This window comes from Rhinolophus ferrumequinum, chromosome 8, assembly GCF_004115265.2.
Source record: "Rhinolophus ferrumequinum isolate MPI-CBG mRhiFer1 chromosome 8, mRhiFer1_v1.p, whole genome shotgun sequence".
Taxonomy (NCBI): domain Eukaryota; kingdom Metazoa; phylum Chordata; class Mammalia; order Chiroptera; family Rhinolophidae; genus Rhinolophus; species Rhinolophus ferrumequinum.
In genome coordinates, this window is record NC_046291.1 from 5,604,739 (window position 1) to 5,620,019 (window position 15,281).

Here is a 15,281-nt window from a genome sequence, read left to right on the forward strand (position 1 = left end):
GCCAGAAGCAAAAGTAAATCCTCTCTGAGGGAAGCCATCGTCATCTTGAGCCTAAAATTATCTTGACTACTTTTCTCACTATGTCTGTCAAGCAAAATTAACAGGAACACCAAGAAGAAAGACTAGAGGAACAAAAGCCAAGAGAAAAACCAAACAACAAAAAAAGACCCCTAGAAGAACCAGATATATGAGTTTTCAGACACAGACTTTAAAATAAATATGTTTAATTTGGGGACTTTGGCAGGGAACTAGAAACTTTTTTTAAAAATCCAATAAAAATTCTACAGCTGAAGATAAAAAAAGGGACATTTAAAACTCAATAGAAGGATTAAACAACAGCCAAGACCTGAAGAACATCAGAATAAAAATAATAACAAAACATCCAGAATAAAGAGAATAGAAAATATTGATTGAAGAGTATAAGAAACAGTGAAAACATCTAATGTACAAGTCTCAGAATAAGAGGAAAAAGTTAATGGGTAGAAGCAATACTTGAAGAGATAATACTCATTTTAATAGAAATAGTGGAAGCTACAATACAATGGAGTGGCATTTTTAGATTAATGAAAATAAACTGCTAAACTAGAATTGTATGACAAGCAAAAACAGCTTTCAAAAAGGTGAAATAAAGATATTTTCAAACAAAAATAGAAATCTATACTAAAGAAATACTGAAGGAAGTTTTTCAGACACAGAGAAAATTACCCCAATGGTTCACAGAAACACAGAAAGAAATGAAGAGCAAAAGAAAGTACATATACTCATTATAAATCTAAATTACTGACTGTATAATAATGTCCTATGAGGTTTCAAATATGTGTAAAATTAAAATATACAACAAACCAACAGAAGGGCAAGAGGTGAGTAGAGTTTTTTTTTAGTACGTATTAATAAAACAAATTAATTGTAATTTCAATAGCAATGAATAGTACAGAGAGTTTAAATGCTCCAAGATCCTTGCATTGTCTGGGAAGCACTAATCTGTATTAGAATTTAAATAAAGGATATATTTTGTAACCTGTAAAATATCCACTAAAATAATGTAGAAGAAACAAGCTAAAAGAGAAGGGAAAATTAAATAATTATAATCCATTTAAAAAAAGAAAGTATGAAAAATATAAAATGTGAGATATAGAGAAAACAAGTAATAATGTTAAATTTATACCTAAGTACAAGCGTGTCTAAACTAAGTATAGGTTAGACATAATCCAGTGGAAGACATAATCCAATTAAACCAGACAATTTTAAAATCACACAACTAAATGCTACCTACAAGAGTCACACATTAAATATAAACAAAAAGGTTTAAAGTAAAAGGATGGAAATTATATTCCATTACTTACAATAAAATGACTAGCCAAAATAAAGCTATTGTAGCTATAGTAAAATCAAAGTTAACTTGAAGGTAAAAAACATTGAGACACCGAAGTTATTTCATAATAAAAAAGTGAATCTAGTAAGACTATAAAATAATTCTAAATCAATATGGACTTAATAACCCTTGAAACATATAAAGCCAAAATTAACGGACTAAAGACAAAAAAGAGGTAAGTCAACAATCATAACAGCAGATTTAATTTATTTTTTTATTAAGTGTTTTTCCAAGACCCATCAGCTCCAAGCTGTTTCAACCTAGTTGTGGAGGGTGCAGCTCACCAGTGGCACGAACCGGTGACCTTGAGTGTTAGGAGCACCGTACTCGAACCAACTGAGCTAACCAGCCGTCCCGTAATAGCAGATTTTAACACATTTCACTCAATAACAGAATAAGCAAAAAAACAAATCAGTAGGTTATAAAAGATTTGAGAAAAATAACTAAACTTTTGTCCTAACAAACTGCATGCACGAACGACCTAATCCAAGCTCTGCTCAGATGCAAAGGGAACGAACATTTATAAAAACCGACAGGTCATAAAGAAAGTCTCAACAATTCCAAAGGGTTGACTTCACACAGAGTATGTTCTCTGGTCACAGGAGAATTAAGCTAGAAATCAGTAACAATACCACCAGAAAATTTCCCAAGTGCCATGAAATTAAAAAATACACAGATTAGAAACAGACACAAAAGACTATACATTATGAGTCCATTTACATCAAATACCTAGAACAGTCAACACTTATCTACAGGATTAGAAGTCAGGACAGTGGTTACAGGTGGGAAGGGGAGGTAGTAACTGGCAGAGATCATGAGGGGAGCTTCTGGGGACCTGGATATGTTCCATCACTTGACCTGGATGGTGGTTACAACTCAAGATCTGGACGTACATGTGTGTTCTTTTTGGTATGGAAGTCATATTTCAATTTAAAAATTCATTTAAAATATGTAAAGTTTCAGTGAAACAGAAACGCTGCTTTAACAAACTCCTTTGAAAGGTTATGGTAGTAAAAATACACCTTTAGCACATGAGCCTTGTTTGTGCCATTTCTTCCATCAAGCCTGTCTAAAAATCTCTCCTCTCCCCAAAATACCTCCACTCACCTCCCTTGGGAGTCTCTGGTCCCTCGGGGCCTTACTTCTTTAGGGCACAGTTAGTTCTCTGGCCATTTTGGGGAGGGATAAAAATGGAGTCTTTTCTAATGTGGAGCAAATTTATTCATGCTTCTCCAGCTACAAAAGGTTCCCATCTGTTGGCTGATTCGTTATAATAGCAGCTTTCACTGACTGTGTCTTGTGTCAGGCATGCAATTGTAGTAGAAGTTGTGGAGCTTGAAAATCACTACTGGAATAGCTGAAAAACCAAGAGATATTGCAGGAAGTGAAGTAGCTTCTGGACAAACCCATTCATTCATTCTGCACTCACTCCCTGAGCAAGTGCACTGCCTTCCAACAGGGCAAACGCATAGGTCCCTGCGGTTCCCACGCGGGTGCCTGCAGTCTGCGCCCTTATCCCTGAGGTTTGCTGTATGGGAAGTGGCGGGTTCAGAGTCCAGACAGTAAATACCGCCGGGGGTTAGAAATGGGTCAGATCATTCAGTGTGAATTTTAAGCAAAGAAAATATCTGTAGCACCTGCAGCCCCAGTGGCCGGAACTTCCTCTCTGTGGAAGGATGACTGGGGGAAGTGGGCATATTCCATACTCCACCACCGATTGATTACTCATGGGATGAACTTCCTGAGCTGGGAATACTTCTGGGGAACCTCAGTATTAATCTTTCTCTTGTCCTTTCAGCACTTCCTCAGATGAAAAGGCAGTTTGAAAGCATGAACAAAATGGAAAATACATGTGTAAGAATCAGTGCCTCTGCTCTGAGGGCCCGGAAGCATCCGTGACTACCCGACATGAATGGAGTTCCAGCGGCCTCTCCACCCGGGAACCAGCTCTACATCTGGAAGTCAAGGATTAGGCATTCTAAACACATTTTCCCAGAGACAATATACTGGGGCTGCCAAAAAAATGTATACATCATCTTCTATTATCGGTATACATCGAGTATTACAATTTTAATAGTGTTTTCCTTTCTTAAAATGTGTATACATTCCTTTGGCACCCTCTGTATAAATCAGGGTTCAGTCTTGGAGCAGGCTGACAAAGCTCCACTGTAACTTGTATGTGCCAAAACCACAGGGCCATACCATTTTTCCGTGTTTTAATTGAGATACAAGTCACCCTTTTAAAGTATACAATTCAGTCGTTTTTAGCTTATTCACAAAGTCGTGCAACCGTCACCGGTACCTAATTGTAGAACATTCTGTCACCTCCAGAAAATATCCTGCACTCGTTAGCAAGCACTCCTTCCCCTTCAGCCCCTCGCAACCACTGATCTCCTGCCTGTCTCTACAGATTGGCCTATTGTGGCGTTTCACATAAACGCAATCATAAAATATGCAGCCTTTTGTGTCTGGCTTCTTTCACTCTGAATAATGTTTTCAAGGCTCATCCAAATTCTAACATGTATCCGTGCCTCATTTCTTTTTCAAAAGCCTTTTACAAGTTTGTATTTTCTACGTCAAACGGAATTCCATTTCCAGTGACTTACACTAGGGAAATATCAGAAATGCACCAAAGGATCTCTGTACAAGTGTACACTGCAATACCGTGTTTTCCCGAAAATAAGACCTAGCCGGACCATCAGCTCTAATGCGTCTTTTGAAGCAAAAATTAATATCAAACTGGGTATTATATTATAAGACCCGGTATTATATTATATTATATAAGACTCGGTCTTATGTTATATTATATAAGACCCACTATTATATTATATTAAAATAAGACTGGGTCTTATATTAATTTTTGCTCCAAAAGACGCATTAGAGCTGATGGTTCGGCTAGGTCTTATTTTCAGAGAAACACGGTATTATCTATGATGGGGAAAAATGAAATGTTCAATATAGGGACTGAATATATAAACTTATACATTTATGTGATGGAATACTATGCAATATTAATAAACAAGATTTTGAAGGATATTGTAAGAGGAAAAAGGTCACTGTTAAGTGAAGAAAGAAAGTTAAAAACTGTATTTTATGAAATATATTTGATGGGAATTACATAAACCAAAATATATTACTAGGTATATTTGGGTAATAAGGGTGCGGATGGTTTTAACTTCCTATTTATATACTTCAAATTTTTCTTCAATAACAAATGATCAAAACAAGTAATCTGTCTTTAATAACATTTTTCTACTGGGAAAAAAATCAACTTTTGGCATCTGAACACAAAGGCACTCAGAATTAGATTCAGAGTCTCTCCTGTTTTTATTATATAGAGAATTATATATGAAAATAAGAATAAGCCAATCAGTAAGTTGTAAAAGCAGAAAAAAGACAATAAATATCAAGCAGAAACTGAATTAGGTAAAACCAAATAAATGGAATTTATCAATAATCCAAGAACTGGTTCTCTTTTTAAAAATGACAGAATTTAAGAACTCTGACAAGAAAAAAAAAGGTAAACAAATAAAATTAGAAATGCAAAAGGTGATCTAACCAGAGACATAGATGTTTAGAGTGCAAATAATATGTGCTATTAAATTTGAAGGTGTGAAATAAGTGAGAAAGTAAATTACAAAAATGCACTCAAGAAGTTAAAAAGCTCAAGTGATCAAAAAGCAAAAATAAACCTTTTATGTTTATTCATAGCCTTACCTCCCTGAAAAGTCTTTGACAGATGATTTAAATTCTCTCAAACTTTCAAGAAACAATCAATTCTAAAACTATATAAAATGTGCTAGAACACATAAAATCATGGGAAGTGATTAAATGAATTTCATGGGGCTAGTTTAACTGTGAAATCAAAACACAACAAAGGCTACCTCCTACCTCAAAAAAAGGAACTCACGTGGATGAGGAAAATTCTAAATCCAAAATCAGGTTGTAAAATTCAACATTACCAAGAAAAATTTATTAGGAAATGTACAAATAGCTAAAACCAAATTGACCATCTAAATTAACACTCAAAACACTCCAGTGAAATTCAACACCTATTCCTATTAAAAACTCCAAAAGCCACAAATCAAAAAAGAATCACTTAGATAGTGCAGGATTCTCTCCCAGCCACTAAGTAAACAATAAAACTCATGGAGAAAAAGTGAAAATATTCCAAGTAAAATGAAGAATAAGAGAGACCATCAGGAAAGTCTAATTCGATAAGCCACGAAACAAAACCAAGAGCAGTTCGTTACATCAAAACAAAATAAGTAGAAATTTAAATGGAGAAAGGAAAATCCCATTTGCATCAGCAACATCAATAATCAATCCACTAAATAAATAAGATAAAGCAAAACCTGAAAGTATCCGAAACTAACACTAACTCAAAAAGATCCTAAACATGAAGAAAATTACCCACATCAACTGTTATAAAAGAATTGAAAAAATCAGAGAGCATACTTTATTTCTAGATGAGATAGCTTAATAAGAAAAAATATTTGTAAATACTCCATTCCTGATACCAGAGTCATACCTTCTACAGGTCAGTTTCAAAGTCAGCCCCTGAAGCCAAAATTATACAGTCAGACAAGCAATGCTACATAGCCATGACAAAATACGATGACCATTCAGATCAACTGACATGGGAAAATAATCACCATAAATTGTCAAGAGAAGACAAGTGTAAACACAAAAGGATCACTATAGTCTCATGGTATCTGTGTATCTGAATACAGATATTTAGAAATCAATACCTAGAGTGTGCAGTTGGCTAGCTCTGGGTAGTGATTTTATGCATTGAGAACTTTTGCAGAAAGTACAACATAACTTTTATAAATGGGGGGGGGTTAAAGTAAAAATGAAATACACTAAAATATGAACATTCTATGTTTTCAGGTAGCTGAATTATGGATGTTTGTTTCAACACACATTTCTGTCTTTTCCAAATTTCCTACAATAATCATAAAAAACAATACTCTGTGTAAAACTATGAGAGAAATGTACACTACAACACGTTAAAAATATTCATTTGGACCCTCTTTTCTCTGCTCTTTTCTGCTTTCACGAGCCAAATTCTCAGTTATTCTCCAACCACGGTATTATTGTCAGTATTAAATTCAAAATTTACCATCAGAGAGAAAAGGAGGAAAAAGTCTGACCTGCTCACATGCTTGTTCAAATCAAAAGGGAAAACAGGCGTGGTGAAGAATCAAGAAAGGTGTGCGTCCGGTCTTACCGTAAAACTGTTGTTGACATTTTTGGTGCTGGATTCAGCTACGCTGGCATCTGTCAGGTCCACTTCATCAAATATGATCGACTGGAGAGACACAGGGGCTGCGTCAGCGCGAGCTAAGGCACCCCCAAGGCAGGCCCGTTCCTAAGCCCTGGTCCTGTGCTGCCCACCACTCTCCTGGACCCCAGTCAAGCACCCATAGATGCCGCAGCACCCTGAAAACTGGAGGCCTGTGGACTCAATGCACACTGACTACCTGCCTCTAACCAACAGCACAGAGCCACGGGCACGGCTCCATGACTTTTTTAATCCAAGGAGTTCATTAGTGATTGCATTAGTGGAGAAAATAATAATAATAATAATAATAATAATAATAATACTGCAATTTCTGTATTTATTTTTTATAATACCAGCGTTTCACTTTTAAATGTGAACTATATATATCCTCAGACGGGGTCCACCTGAGAGCAGGGTCCGGACTGAGAATCCTCTGTCCTTCCAGCTTTAGTTTCTCCTTCTAGCACATTTGGGGGAAAGGTCTCTGCTAAAATAAATGATCCTAGGGGAAAAGAGACCGACCCAAATAGAAGAAATCCAGCCGTGAAAGAAAACAAGGGAGCAAAGCAGAAGGAATCTAGTCCTAGAAAGAGACAGTCAGGCCCCAGAAGGATGGGGAATTAGGCCCATTTTCCTCTCCTCTCTGCCCCAAACTCCCCCATCACAGCCCCCACCCCCTGTTTACCTTACTGGCCCCTCTAAAAGGACTCAATCGGAACCCCTGGAGAAAATACTAATAACTTAGAAAAGAGACTCAGCCTTTTAAGTAACCTGCCCCAAACCCCACCCTCACAAAACAAAAATAACTATAAGGGTTTTTTTGTAAAAAGGGATGTTTAGAAACGTTTCTGGAAAAGTTGCTCTGTTCAATTTCAAATTTTGATGCACTAGCTCTCTAGGGATCCATCTTAAAATGCAAATGACTCAGATTCCAGATTTTTTTTAGTACCCAAGTATCAGTATTGACAGCAATACGGATACAAAAATGCTGGTGTTCAGAATACCAAAAACCAGCTTTGCCAACAACACACTCGTGTTTGAAATGTGCAACACCACACACATTCTTTGAAACATGGCAGTAATTTAGTGACTGTCACTGGGTCCTCTGCTTTCACGAGCATCTGCCGGGTGACTGTAGCTTTCAGTCTTACATACAAGATGGCACAGTGACTGTAGCTTTCAGTCTTATGCACGAGATGGCACACAGGAAAGCGGGACCACGGCAAGAAAAGTCCAGAGGTAAAGAACTGCTGTTCACACACCAAGAAGCCCAGTACATTTCAGAAATATCTTTCATTAGTTTCATGGGTGTATACTTATCTCCAAACTCTCAAATTGTTGTATACATTAATTATCTATAACTTTTTATGTGCCAATTAGACCTCAATAATTTTTTTAAAAAGATATTTTAAGTCATAATAAGACATTTGTAAATGTCTTATTGAGACCCCCCCAATCTTTCTAAAAGAAAGCTATCCAGCTGTCATATGGTTATTTCCAAGACATTTTCTACTTCCCCATTGGTGACATATGGCATTAAACCAAAAAAAGATAAAAATCTTTGTTTCTAAGAAATAAAACATGCCTTGAGACAAACAAAACCTGGCACCCTGGAGCAGGGTGAGCCTCGCTGGAAACAACAGCGCTGAGTATGGGAGTTTTGCCCAGCTGAGGACCACAGCCCAAACCTCCCCGGATTCCCGGTGTTCTCCACTGAGGTCTCCTGCATGCATCTTACCTTTGCAGTCTTTGCATAGTACAGTGTTCGCCCTCGAAGCTTGAAATATCTCCTTTTGGATCGCTGGAATGAATTGTTCTGTTTGGTCAGCATCCCCTCTTTGATGATGGTCTGAAAGCACAGAAATGGACTCATAAGCGTGTGTTTTCACGGCGCCCTGCGCTCGTCTGCCCGAGCTGCACACTGGCGGTCTGGTGCATTCGCGAATGGAGTGGGCCGGCAGCCTGACACAAATATTTCTCACACTCTCCCCAGACCTTGACCTATGGACAGGCCAAGCCCGCTGCCGGGGGAGGGCTAACACAATTCTCTGCGGGGCGATGGCATGCCTGAGTGGTGGGGGTGTCAGAGACCCAAGGTGTGCCCTGGATATGCCGGGGGTAGGGGGTGGTCAGCAGAAGGGGACACACAGGCTGGAAGGAGCACAGCAAGCGGCTGGGCCAGTGCAATCTCCAACTTCAGCATTTGGTCTTTTTCAGCTATTCTTGGCCCCGTCTCCGTGTTCTCTGGCCTCCTGCCATTTCTCAGGATCCTGTTGCCAAAACTGTCTACGTAGGTTGCTGCGGGGTTCGGCACAACTGCAGGCCTGCACCCCACTCAGCCCTCACGCCGATTCACAGGCCGGGCACGTGCGTCTGCCCACACTGTGAGAGAGAAATGCCACGGCCAAAGTCATAACACTCATCTCATCCTGTGAATCTGACGAGTCCACCAGGAAACAGGAGTTCCCCTAAGAGAATCAAGAGGCGGACAGACAGCAGTGCCCTCACCGCAGCTCGATGGACGCCCAGAATGGGGCATGGCTTCCCCCGCAGCTGTGTCCCCTCACGTTGTGTCCCACGTGCTGGACATCTAATGAGCCGAGGGAGCCCCACAGGCCACATACAGCAGTTAAATGCCCCACGTGTCTACTTGATCGTTAAGACACATGGCCCCACACGAGGCCACTAACAGTCAAAGTTAGAAAACAAGATGTGTGAAACGAGAGCCTGGCTCTCCGCGCCTGCATGGCATGTCCCCCCCCCCCCCCCGTGACGGAAATGTCCGTCCTCCACGGACTCAGCACGGAATGGAGGTAGGATGTGCCCACCTTCTGTTCGAGGACACGAATATGGGTTCAGAGAAGCTTTCGTTTAGTCACTGAATCCCGCACAGCTCTGCACTGTAAGTACCCTTCTGTACACAGCACGGGCATCTGTGGCCACTTAAGATGACACGAGTTGAAACCAGACACAGAAACCTGCCGGCACCCAAGCACCAGGCCCAAGAGCAGGGCACGGGTGCTGTCTGGTCCCCCACAGCCAACTCCTCACCAGGGAGGGTGCAGAACCTGGGACACAGAGGTACCCCCTGGAAAACAACGCTGAAAAAAGTCCCTGAGGCCCTACACCATCCACCCCTGGCCGTGCAGCATTCTGGGGTGTCCTGGGGACGCCGGCAGCGTGCTCCTCTCCTGTCCCCACCACAGGACGCCCCCTCTGGGAGCTTCCTGGGCAGGGTGGGCTGCACATGCCAGCTCACCACCACGGGCCAGGTGTGAGGGAATCTGTGCCACGGGGCGGCCTAGCAGTACCAACGGCAGCACTCTCCAACTCCAGAGAGAATCAACCCAGAAGAAAAGTGACTGAGGCGACCACCCACTCATTCCGTGGTGTATACCTGCACCTTTACTCCTGAGGAGGTCCCCCACCCACTGCCCCAGGTAACTGACGAGCGCCTAGAAACGAGAGGAACACATCACCACCCAGCGATCGAGGGACGACACACACCGACTACAGTCACGGAGTCTGAAACCTCCATCCTTTACTGAAAAAAGACGGGCTTCTCAGAAGTGTGGGCCACATGCCCAACCTGAACGCAGCTGCTCCCAGGTGGAGAGAAAGCCCCAACCTCTAATCCCAGCAGCCCCGAGAGACACCAGTCTTATGGAAAAACCCCCAGGCTGCTTCGTAACATTCGCTGCAGACCCAAATACACATGGTGACGCTCATTTCAACGTGCTCTTCAAAGACACGGGACAGCTGGTCTGTGCACAGCCGTGCAGGGCCACAGACGCCTGCACCCCCAGCCAGGAGGGCCTCTCCCCTTGACCCCACGGGACCCGCTCATGGGCACAGGCTCCTCTCCTTGCCCACACATCTTCCTTACCTCTGCAGGGGAAGTAATCGCTTCCATCTCTTTCCTAAATGCAAAAAAAAAAAAAAAAAAAAGGACGACACAACCAACAAGCACAGACCTAGAAAAGTTATAATAAGTTATCTTTAAAGGATAGAGACTAGAGTATTTCCTCTTACGCCTCCCGCTACATGTCTCACAACACATAAAAGAAAAGCAGAATTAAAACACAATCCACTACACACACACACACACACACACACACACACATCTTTCAGAAAGCGGATGAGAGCTGATCGCGGGCTACCCAAGGAGAGCAGCTGTTCTATTTATAGAACAAGAGAGCTCAGAAAAAGACTCTGGTGGGTTTCAGCGGAAAAGGCTGGGAAGAGATAAAAACCAGTATTTCTTTGAAGCTTTCTCAGAAACTGCATTTCTTCTGATTCGCTGCTCATGAACACTACAGATATGTTGCAGAATATTTTTAAACAGTCAAAAGCGATGATCTAAAAGTGGTCAAGAAAATAACACCCCTGAATAATCCGCTCTGTTTTGCATTTGGCGGCCTGTAACTGGCACCCACAGGAAACGCTGCTCAGCTGGCAGGCTCTCCCTCACCCCCCCACCCACCCCCGCCCCAGCAGAGAGACAGAGTCAAACACCCAGACCCCAGGCGCAGCTCGTGCAGGGCGTGCTGGGCGGCCAGGCTCGTATGATTGTCTTGTCACGTTCTTTGCACAAACTAAAGAGCCAACCCTGTCCTTCAAGCAATCCCAGGCACCTTCGTTACCATCAGGGACAAGAAAGGACAGGTTTACGACACACACAGGCACTGAGAATCAGACAGAGTAGCAAGTGCGCAAGTGAGCACTCGGCCCTCCTCCAGAGAGGAAGCAAATCCCCGAGCTGGACTCCAGCGGTGAAAGTGGCAGAGTGTTCAGCCTGAGCCACCACTTCCCAGACAGACCTGAGCGCTCCACAGGCTAGACCGCCAGGTCACCTGCTGTAGAGAAGTGCAAGTCTCGTAGTCACCCAGTTCAGGAACAAAGAACTGAGGGGAGCAGATGCCCTTAAAAGAGTCTTAAACCAGGGAGCACAAAAAAGCGAGAAGAGGCCCCGTGAGCCCTGGTCAAACCCTCCCGCACCGCAGGTGTCCTCTGTCTTCGAGGAGCCACGTGTGCCCAGTCACAGGGTGAGGATGTCCCGTCTTTGGAAAGGCAGCGGGAGCCCCTTCCCTCATCCCTCCACAGACATGGCCACAGTACTGGCTCTGAGGGCTAAGGGACAGCTCAGACAGGAGCGGGCAGGGGACACGGGGCACCAGGAGCAGAGCAACTGCCCCGAGACGAAAGGCTTCACAAACCAGGTCTCAGAAGAAGAGCCGGGGTCTGAGTGGACCAAGCAGAGGCCCCTGAGACCCTCAGAGGTCGCACAGAGCCCAAGAGGGCCCGGAGGGTAGGGGACAGGCCCCCATCAATGACAGCCGGGCCTGCGGGTTCACAGGGGCCCCAAGTCGAGGGGTGGTGTCTCCCTGATGTACATTTTAGAAAGATGATTTTGGTCATAGTGTGGAGGAAATGGGGAGGGGTGGAACTTGAGGCAGGCAGAACACTCCAGAAACTCTTGTAAGAGGGTAACATCTGAGCATCTGAGAGGAAGGGGATATGCCACAGGCATGACAGTGCTTGGGAAGAAGACCTACATAGCCGGGGGTGGGGGGTGGGGGGGGCGGGGGGCGGCAGGAAGGCGACAGGACAGAACCCAGGACGACTCCGAGGGGCCTCCTGGGGGAGGATGTGGGCTCCGTGCTCAGGGCCCAGAGTGGAGAGCCGGCTGCAGACATGTGGTCGGGGGAAGAGAAAGTTCAATGGGGGCGACGACTCAAGGCAGCTCCTTATGAAGAAGGAATGGAATGAGGGGGGCCAAGTGTCCCAATCAGGAACCCCCGACACAAGCATCGGGTGCAGAGACGAGGTGGAGTCCAAACAGAAGGATGAGAAGAGAGTGACCAGAAAACCAGGGAGCAGAAGACAAAGTGCTGGGAGGACCCCTCGGATGCCTGACACAGCGGCCAGGCCATAAGTGGGGACTGGGAGAGCCAGGGAAGGCCCTCCCAGCGCAGACCCGACGGCCGGAACCAGGCCGGAACCAGGCAAAGCCACATCGAAGTGCACTGAACGGGGTTTTCATTTTTTGCTTAATTTTTTTTTTATTGGGTAACTGTGTTTTTTCAGGCCCCATCAGCTCCAAGTCAAGTTGTTGTCCTTCAACCTAGTTGTGGAGGGCGCAGCTCAGCTCCAAGTCCAGTTGCCATATCAATCTTAGTTGCAGGGGGTGCAGCCCACCATCCCATGTGGGAATTGAACCGGCAACCTTGTGGTTGAGAGCACGCGCTCTAACCCACTGAGCCATCCAGCCGCCCCGAACGGGTTTTTTTTAACTTGCATGTTTCTTAACTTTTTATAAACATGGAATCAGACTGAGCACGCCGTACTTCAGCTTCCTCTTTTTCTGTCATGCTATACTGTCAGCACCCTTCTATATCAGTAAACATATTTTTGTCAGCTCCAGAGTACTTCACTGCACTGATGTGTATATGTCAACCAAGTCACCCCACTGCTGGGACATTCAGAATGCTTTCCGTCAATACTGTCAACAATGAATGCTTCAAAGCATATTGCTGTAACGACATCTCTGCACAAGTCCTTAGCTATTCCTTACAGCAAATCACTAGAAGTAGAATGTGGGGATCAAAGATAGGCCAGAAATAGACGCTTGCAGATTTGAGACAAAGAAGTGTGACAGTGGCAGCCTCACAGGCTGGGGGAACGCAGAGACTAGTCCGTGAATGGGGCTGAAACACAGGCTATCCAAGGGGAAAACGTAACTGGTCCCTTCCCTCACAAGTCACTCCACGGTGCACTACGGATTCAGTGCAAAAGGCAAAACTTGAAGTTTCAGCAGACGATACGGGAGAATTTCCTTATGACTTTGGGATTGGGAAAACTTTTCTAAATAGGATTAAAAAATATTAAACATAAACTATAAGACTGCTTAAGCCAACAATATTACAACTGAGAACATCTGTTCATCAGACACCTTAACAAAGAGAGAAGCCACATTGTGGGAGAAGATAACATGAGATACTGCTGACAGCCAGAGCCAGCTTCCAGAATATGCTAAGAACCCCAGCAAAAACGATAACAAAAAAAAGAAACCACCACAAGGAAAACTGGCAGAAGGCATGACGGGTTGTCAGCAGAATGGTGACTAGAAGACGTTGAGCCACAGGGGGCTTGACAGAAATAAGGCCTGAGGCTGACATCCTGGCACTGTGCTGGCTGGGGGGGGGGGGGGGGGGGGGGGGGGAGGACACATGTCTACAGTTTATTACCTGCATCACGACTTACATGTATGTTGTGTGTGTTATTTTTTTTAAAAAGGGAGGGGACAAAGTTGATCAATAAAAGGACAGTAGTAAAATCGCAGGCAGGGCTTTGCCGAGGCTATCAGTGTCTCGTCCATGTAAGTGTGAGATTTCCACACTGTCCCGACCACTATCAGTGTCTCGTCCATGTAAGTGTGAGATTTCCACACTGTCCCGACCACTATCAGTGTCTCGTCCATGTAAGTGTGAGATTTCCACACTGTCCCGACCACTATCAGTGTCTCGTCCATGTAAATGTGAGATTTCCACACTGTCCCGACCACTATCAGTGTCTCGTCCATGTAAGTGTGAGATTTCCACACTGTCCCGACCACTATCAGTGTCTCGTCCATGTAAGTGTGAGATTTCCACACTGTCCCGACCACCACCTGCCTGAGAGGTGGAAACAGCGGCTGCAGGCCAGGTAATGAAAGGGGGAGGGGATAAAATAAAAGGAGAAAGGAGTGAAAGTTTAGCCAAATGTGCACTTCAACCATTTATTTGTCCTTAAACTTTAGTCCTTCAAGAAAAAAACCTACGTTAGGCAACACCATCCAAATTCACAAAGTCCAAATAAAAGTGGGGATATTAGCATAAAAATGTAATACACAAAAGGACTATTAAAATGTCCCCGTGGAAAAAGCTAGTACAACGTATTACCTTAAATTTGCATAGCACTTTTCATGAGCATTTTCGTATCTGTTTGCCTTCTTAATAGAACAAACACTGTGGTCTACGAGACACACACTAATATTCCAACTCACAAATAAGAAAACTGGTTACCAAGAGACTGAGTAATATGTTCAAGGTTAAACAGCTAATAACAAACCACAAAAGAAATGTCATGCCTCCTTACTCTTATCTAGAACTGTCTACGGTTTATAGTCTATAAATACCAGAATTCATAAAGAGGAAACCACCAGAAAAGAATCTGTTCACAAAACATAAAGCACGTACAACATATTCAAGGAGCCACACGTTACTTAACCTGTGGAATGGCCCACTGACTCATTCCTCTCGCGGCTGGCACGGTGTCTGTTCTGAGTGGGCTGGCTGCAGCGAACGGAGCCAGTCTCCCAGTCCTAACCCCACTTCCCAGTGCTGGACACAAGACTCAGTCAGAGACCGACAGACGTGCTGCCGGGGCCGGGGAGGTGGGGGCGCTGCTTCACTGACACGTGGGAACACACGTGGCTCCCACTCCCCGGCCCCCTTCCTTCTCGCCTTGAATGCACACACCACACCTAGAGCGGTGGCAACCACGTTGAGGCCACGAGGTGACAAGCCAACAGTCTACAGTCGGTAAGGCAAAAAGGCAGAAACAATCTGGGTCCCACGGGTG

At 43.8% G+C, this 15,281-nt stretch overlaps 1 protein-coding gene across 3 annotated transcripts in view; it reads right to left on the reverse strand.

The window, feature by feature from the left end:
* DGKD (diacylglycerol kinase delta) overlaps nucleotides 1-15,281 on the reverse strand; it is a 100,180-nt gene that overhangs the window by 66,929 nt on the left and 17,970 nt on the right. For 2 of the 3 annotated variants that reach the window (XM_033111880.1, XM_033111879.1), the window contains exons 2-3: nucleotides 8,398-8,508; nucleotides 6,606-6,686 (exon numbers count right to left, since the gene is read on the reverse strand). In XM_033111880.1, coding sequence (XP_032967771.1) covers nucleotides 6,606-6,686; nucleotides 8,398-8,508 — 192 coding nt within the window. Of the gene's footprint in view, nucleotides 1-2,479; nucleotides 2,716-6,605; nucleotides 6,687-8,397; nucleotides 8,509-15,281 lie in introns of those variants that run through there. The other variant, XM_033111881.1, reaches the window with a different exon arrangement.